At 64.0% G+C, this 7,097-nt stretch overlaps 1 protein-coding gene across 1 annotated transcript in view; it reads left to right on the top strand.

Annotated features, from left to right (window-relative positions):
• HERC2 (HECT and RLD domain containing E3 ubiquitin protein ligase 2) overlaps nucleotides 1-7,097 on the top strand; it is a gene marked incomplete in the record, with an annotated part of 143,266 nt that overhangs the window by 126,040 nt on the left and 10,129 nt on the right. The window contains 7 exon segments of the mRNA XM_027767805.1: nucleotides 1,002-1,179; nucleotides 1,562-1,723; nucleotides 3,406-3,497; nucleotides 3,617-3,756; nucleotides 4,591-4,778; nucleotides 5,652-5,849; nucleotides 7,027-7,097. Coding sequence (XP_027623606.1) covers nucleotides 1,002-1,179; nucleotides 1,562-1,723; nucleotides 3,406-3,497; nucleotides 3,617-3,756; nucleotides 4,591-4,778; nucleotides 5,652-5,849; nucleotides 7,027-7,097 — 1,029 coding nt within the window.

Here is a 7,097-nt window from a genome sequence, read left to right as displayed (position 1 = left end):
GAGCGCGTCCCCGTTGTCGCTTCTCCCTGTGCGTCGGCTGCCGTGCGGGCACGCTGCCCTCGCACTTCCCCCCCCCGGACCCGCTCCCGGCAGCTGCTCAGATTAGACCGCTCACAGCGCACGCTGCAGCAGTCGACTCGGCGCTTACAGCTTCCAAACGTGCAGAGACGTTGTGGGAGGAACCGTTTCTTAGCAAGTAGTTCTGGAACAAGTATAGCACAGAATGAGCTTAAATTCATATCCCGCACCATGAGCAAGTGCTAGGTCAAAGTGAGCCATCGCACACGTAAACCCAAAACAAAACCTGTAGAAGAGAATGACAGGGAACCTTTGTGACCTTAGGCAAAGACGTGTGACAGACCTCCGAAAGCATGGTCCATTAAAGAACGATGTGATAAGCTGAACCGTATAAAAGTGATGAGCTGCTCTGAAAGATGCTGTGGCGAGGTCGAGAAGGCCTGCCCCAGGCTGGAAAGATTGCTCGTAGTCAGCCGTCCGGCCAAGGTCTGGTATCAGAGCGAGCTCAGAGCTCAGCGAGGAGGGAGCACACGTGTGCTAGTGCCGGCCGCACGGTGGGCTAGTGACATTCCTGTGTCACCGCCCCACGAGTGAAGATGGGCTCACGGCAGGGTGCGCGAACGGTGTATGTAAAGGGCCAGCGGTCACCACTTTGGCCTCCGTTTATGACTCTGTGTCCTCCTGTCCAGCCCATTAAGTTCGTAAAACCCCTTCTCAGCACACAGCCTTCAAAACAGGCAGTGGCGACTTGGGCCCTCGACTGCGGAAGCCTTTCCGGCCCAGTTCAGAGCTGGGAACGTCCCCCCAGCAATCAGAGACCCTGTGTGAAGGGGGCAGGAAGTCCCTGACGGGTCTGACAGCTGACGGACGGGGTGGGAGGGACACGCTGAGTAGTGACCAGCAAACAGGAAGCCGGGTGCCAAATGTTTAATGCGCCCACACATCCGAGTGTGAGACTAAGTTTCCTTGGGGACTTTTTGCAGTCCGTGTGACCGCCCTCGTGTCATCGAGTCCCTGAGAGGAATCGAAGTGGTTGACGTGGCTGCTGGAGGAGCCCACAGCGCCTGCGTCACGGCGGCGGGGGACCTCTACACGTGGGGCAAGGGCCGCTACGGCCGCCTGGGGCACAGCGACAGCGAGGACCAGCTGAAGCCGAAGCTGGTGAGGAGGCGCCGAGGGCACAGGCCGCAGGCCGCTCGTCCCTGCAGGTGCAGGCGGCCCTTGTCGTTAGTGCTCTAGGGAGCACGGCACCTCCCCTTCTAGACCCTTCCGATGTGGCCCCTTCACAAAGTAGTTTCTTCTTAGTGGAGGTAAGGTCCACCTCGGAGGTTGTCCTCCCGTGGGCCGGGCCGTCCCAGGCCGCTCCGACTGCGGGCTGCTCAGCAGGACACGGCCCCCTGCAGTTTGGATGGTGTCCTGCAGGAGGCCCGGTCAGACGACCTGGTCTTTGTGAAGGCTCGCGGTAGGCACCCAGCGCCCCGCAGCCTGCCTCGGCCAGCTTCCTTCCATTGCGGCCAGCTCACCTGGTACCCCGTCTCTGAAGGTGGAGGCGCTGCAGGGCCACCGTGTGGTTGGCATTGCTTGTGGCAGTGGCGATGCCCAGACCCTCTGCCTCACCGACGATGACACCGTCTGGTCCTGGGGGGACGGAGACTACGGCAAGCTCGGCAGAGGAGGCAGCGACGGCTGTAAAGTGCCCATGAAGGTATTTCCCGCCGCACTCTCCCGGCCCTCCTGAGCTCGCCGCCTCCAGGCCGCTGGCCCCGCCCTTCTGCGTGCTTCTTAGGAGTTGTCACCTCATCTTCGTTTCCCTGCAGAGGTGATGGGCGGCTGGGGGAAGTGGGTGACAGCCCAGAGGCTCACGCTGGCACTGTTGTGCTCCCCTAGGGTGTCTAGTCGGCAGGGCCCCAGAGCTGAGGGCTCAGCAGGTCGGCCGGCGGGAGAGGAGGTGCTGTGTGGCGAGCCCCGAGCTGTAGGAGAGCTTGCTCGGAGGGCTGCGTCTCCCACGTGGGCTTCTGGGAGACGCCGGGGAGAGGCCGTGCAGCGGCCGAGTCCAGTGGGCCCAGGCTGGGCAGTCTGTCCTGCGGTCGGGTGGCTGTGGAGGCCGGGGCATCACTATGCTTGGATCGGTGCTCCACCCCGTGGCTGGCAGCATGTGAACACGGCAGCGTGGTGTAGCCGAGATGCATGGGTGCTACCGGAGAAACCTGGGGCCTGTCTCCACTCAGGGTCCTCTCTTGCTGGACTGGGATTGCCAGTGGGGAGAATCCACGTGGCTGCAGGTGGCCTGAGAGATGGCCCTAGAGCCCTCGGGTGGGGGAACAGCCCGGGCCTGCTGCACGGCCTTTCTCCCGGGCTGTGCTCCCTGGCACGGGCTGTCGAGGTTCAGGCTCATCGGGAATCCGTGGGGAGCTCCTGCCCAGGCCAGGCCGTGCTGTTCAGTAGCTGCCCGCGGCCTGCAGCGCCCAGCCTGGACAGAGTGCCGTCGGCAGGTGCTGGCTGGGGCCTCCCTGCACCCGTGGCCGTGGCCGTGGCTGTGGCTGTGAGGACACCCTCCTTTGTAGTCCCCTGTGGCGGGCACCGCTGAGGCTGTGGTCTCCAGGCCGCCTCCGTTCCTCCCCCTTGCGCCCCTCCAGTTGCAGGTGCGGGGACCGCATCACAGACAGGCACGGGGTGGGGCACTCACGGACAGCTGCCCTCGTGACCCTCGTAGGCTCAGGAAGGCATCTCCAGGCTTTGCGTGTTCAAGGCCTGGGGACGGGCATTGGGAAGGGCCAGGGAGGACATCGCTAATGCCGTGGTGGTGGGGCCAGAGCCAAGGGAGCACTGATAAAAGCGGTTAGGTTAAATGCGAGCGCCTGAGTCTGGGAACACCACAGGCTTTGCTGGGCAAGACCAGATGGCCCCACGAAAGCCGGCAGTGCCCTGGGTGCTGCCCTGCAGGGCCTGGGCCCGGGCCTGGGCAGGTGGGAGCAGGTCACAGGGTAAAGACTGGGGCGTTCATCAGTTGGCCTGGAGGAGTGGGCAGGACCGGCCCTGGGCCAGCCCCGCCCAGCCCTGCTGCTCCTCCCTGTGGGCCCAGGGGTCCGAGGGAGGGCAGGGCGGTGGAGGAGGAGCATCAGGATTGTGGAGAAGGGAGCCAGGAGTCTGAGGAGGATGGCTGCAGGTCGGCCTGGGCATGCCCCCGGGGACTGTGCCAGTGCTGTGGTATGCCTGCCGTCAGTGGGACGGCGCTGCTTCACTCCGCGTGCTCGGATTCCAGGCCGGGGACGTTAGGCCGCTCGGTGTTGGACATGGGCTGGGTTTCAGAGCTCTCGTGAGGTTAAGGCCCGTCAGCAGCGATCAGGGGCGCCACCCGACCCACCCTCTGCCCTCTGCGTCCTCTAGATCGACTCCCTCACGGGCCTGGGCGTGGTCAGAGTGGAGTGCGGGTCCCAGTTCTCCGTCGCCCTCACCAAGGCCGGAGCCGTCTATACCTGGTAGGCACGGTTCCGGGGAGTGCCGTGAGTCGCCCTGGGCCGGGCTGGTGGCCTGAGTGTAGGGCCGGCCCAGGAGAGGCAGTGGCCGGCCCGGTAGGTCCCACCTCCTTTGTGTGCAGGGGCAAGGGCGATTACCACCGGCTGGGCCACGGATCCGACGACCACGTGCGGAGGCCACGGCAGGTCCAGGGGCTGCAGGGAAAGAAGGCCATCGCCATCGCCACGGGCTCCCTGCACTGCGTGTGCTGCACCGAGGACGGTAGGTGGGGCCATGGCTGGGGTGGCAGGGTGGGCCGTGGCGTCTCCACGCCTGCAGCCCCTGTGGGCTCGGGCTTTGGGCCTGTCCCCTCGGCCTGGTATGACTCCTGGCTGTACAGAGGCCTGGGACGCTGTCCTCGCATGGGCCTGGCCTGCGGAAGGAGTCTGGATTTCGGGGGGCGCTCCCTGGCTCTCTCGGTGATCCACGTGGCTGGAACCACTCGCACGGAAACCTGGCTCTTCTAAAACCTGCTTTCCTCCTGAACCTGGGAGGTGGCACGGGCTAGGTCAAGGCGGCTGTGTGGTCAGCCCCACAACAGCTCTGGGCGTGGAATCTGACGAGCCTCCTGGAGCCGCAGCTACCTGTGGCCCCAGCTTGGCTCTCCGGAAGCTTGGCCGGGGCTACCGTGGGCACCCCGGGTCTGTTTCCCTCGCTTGGCGTGCTGTGTCCTCTCACGACAGCAAGTCATGGCCGTGTGTGCAGGGGGTGCCTAGTCCGGGAGTCCTCGGGTTTCGGGCTCTCGCCATCTACTTTAATCGTTGGTTCTGAGACCTGTGCCCGCACGATGCTCGGCCTGTGAGCTGGTGCAGTGGTTTAGGACCCGTCTTGTGCTCTCCCTACGAGGGGGCAGCGGAGCGCCCAGGAAGAAGGCTCCCTCTGGATGGGTGCTTCCAGTGTGTCCGCACCTCGTCCGTGCAGGGGGTTGACATTGGGACGGGACCGGCGCCCAGTGGAAGGGCAGTAGTGCCGGTGCTGGCCATGGCAGGGACGTGGACAGTCGTGCCCCTACCGGTCCCGGTGTGCAGGCTCTGACTCTCGATTCTCTTCATTTAGGCGAGGTTTACACGTGGGGAGACAATGACGAGGGACAGCTGGGAGATGGAACCACAAACGCCATCCAGAGGCCGCGGTTGGTAGCTGCCCTGCAGGGTAAGAAGGTCAACCGTGTGGCCTGCGGCTCCGCACACACCCTCGCCTGGTCGACCAGTAAGCCTGCCAGCGCTGGCAAGCTCCCTGCTCAGGTCAGTGAGATTCGGCCGCGGGCAAGGGGCTAGCCAGGAGTCCCGGCGGTGCTGACCTCGTTCTGAGCCCTGCACGCACAGCCACACACACTTTGCCTTCCCTTAAGGTTCACAGAGGTGTTTCCTTGGGAACACTTCAGGGTTGCAATGTCAGAAAACGAGGCCGAGGGTCTTGCTCAGGCCGGCCGACGTCCTGTTGTGTCCACACGGCGTCCTCTGTGCTCCTTGTAAACTGCGCAGAGCCGTCCTGGCAGTGCCCGCCTTCCCACGGGCCGAGTTCTCCCGCGTGCCCCTGGGTCCGCACAGGCGTTGTGGGTCCCACGTGCCCCTGGGTCCGCACAGGCGTTGTGGGTCCCGCGTGCCCCTGGGTCCGCACAGGCGTTGTGGGTCCCGCGTGCCCCTGGGTCCGCCCAGGCGTTGTGGGTCCCGCGTGCCCCTGGGTCCGCGCAGGCGTTGTGGGTCCCGCGTGCCCCTGGGTCCGCACAGCGTTGCTCTGGACGCAGCTCAGTGCACTCGTGTTCCGGGCTGAGAGGTCCTGTGCTGCTCTCAACTCGCCTCCACCTGCAGCCTGGCTGAGTGTCGCGCCCCGCCCTTGCAGGTCCCCATGGAGTGCACAGGCGTTGTGCGTCCCACGTGCCCCTGGGTCCGCACAGGCGTTGTGGGTCCCGCGTGCCCCTGGGTCCGCACAGGCGTTGTGGGTCCCGCGTGCCCCTGGGTCCGCGCAGGCGTTGTGGGTCCCGCGTGCCCCTGGGTCCGCACAGCGTTGCTCTGGACGCAGCTCAGTGCACTCGTGTTCCGGGCTGAGAGGTCCTGTGCTGCTCTCAACTCGCCTCCACCTGCAGCCTGGCTGAGTGTCGCGCCCCGCCCTTGCAGGTCCCCATGGAGTACAACCACCTGCAGGAGCTGCCCGTCATCGCGCTGCGGAACCGCCTGCTGCTGCTGCATCATGTCTCGGAGCTCTTCTGCCCCTGCATCCCCATGTTCGACCTGGAGGGTTCCCTGGACGAGACCGGTCTCGGGCCTTCGGTCGGCTTCGATGCGCTACGTGGAATTCTGATCTCCCAGGGCAAGGTGCGTGGGTGGCAGCGTTCGCCTGTGGCAGATGGGGCATGGGCATCTTTAGCACCCGCTATTCAGTCCAGCATGCTCCCCTCCTGGGATGTGGGCGTCCCCTGAGCACCTCCCCTGGGCCAGGTTGGTTCTGGGTGCTTAGAGTACAGCAGGGACATGGCATGACTTCCCTGTGGCATGTCCATCAGCAGGAGCAGGGTGCTGCCACGTTTCCGATGCTCTCCCCTGCCTCCCTACAGGGTGGGAGGTGTGGCCATGAACACAGTTACTTGAGGCAGCGTGGCAAATGCCCCCGGCTTAGGAAGGGGAGATGCAGTCAGCCACCTGCATCCACGGGTTCCCACCCACGGGCTCCTCATCCTCCGCATCCACAGGCTCCTGCCCACGGGCCCCACATCCTTCTCCCTCATGGCTTCCACATCCACCATATCCATGGTTTCCACGTTGATGGTTTCCCTCCCATGGGTCCCATACCCTCCGCACCCACAGGTTCCTGCCCACGTGTTCCACATCTGTACAGTCACCCCTATGCCACCTGTTCTGAAGTGGGGAGAAGGCAGCTCCCGAGGGACTCTAAAGTGTGTGTGCCCGCGTGTACCAAATGCAGCATTACTTGTGTGTGACCCCGAGGTGGCCTGGAGTACAGAGGGGCACGTGGGCACCTAACACATGCTGCTCTATTTATCTGGGGGCTTGAGCACCTGTGGGCCTTGGCCTGTCAGGATTCAGGGCACATGTGCATGTATACCCGAGTGTTTCTCAAACTGCCAGGGCCAGGATTCGAACTGCAGCCAACCATGTTGGCTCTGGCCCCTTTAACCCTGGGCACCAGTGCCAGACCACTCCCCGGTGGCTTCACAAGTCAAGAGGGAGTTGGCAGTTATCTGTTCTTAATGCCATCCGGCTTTAGGGCCGATTTCATTCTCCTTTTACGAGATGGGGAGAGGGCGAGGATGAGGAGGAGAGACAGAGACAGAGAGATGGAGAGACAGAGAGCACGTTTTTGACCGGGTCGTACCGTGCTGCACCTTTCTGCCCCAGCTCTGCAGTTAGCTGGAGTCACAGGTGCTTGGAACTGTGCCTGGCCCTGGGGACAGGTTGTAACAACACTGACACGGTTTCCCCCGGGCGATGCTTCTGTGTCACATTCCGAGTTTGTCTGTCTGGCACATTTTAGGAGGCGGCTTTCCGGAAAGTTGTGCAAGCGACGATGGTGCGAGACCGCCAGCACGGCCCCGTCGTGGAGCT

Source organism: Tupaia chinensis, unplaced genomic scaffold (assembly GCF_000334495.1).
Source record: "Tupaia chinensis unplaced genomic scaffold, TupChi_1.0 Scaffold144682_1, whole genome shotgun sequence".
Classification (NCBI taxonomy): Eukaryota; Metazoa; Chordata; class Mammalia; order Scandentia; family Tupaiidae; genus Tupaia; species Tupaia belangeri.
The sequence above is the reverse complement of the archived record's forward strand: the minus strand, read 5'-3'. Positions and strand labels throughout refer to the sequence as shown.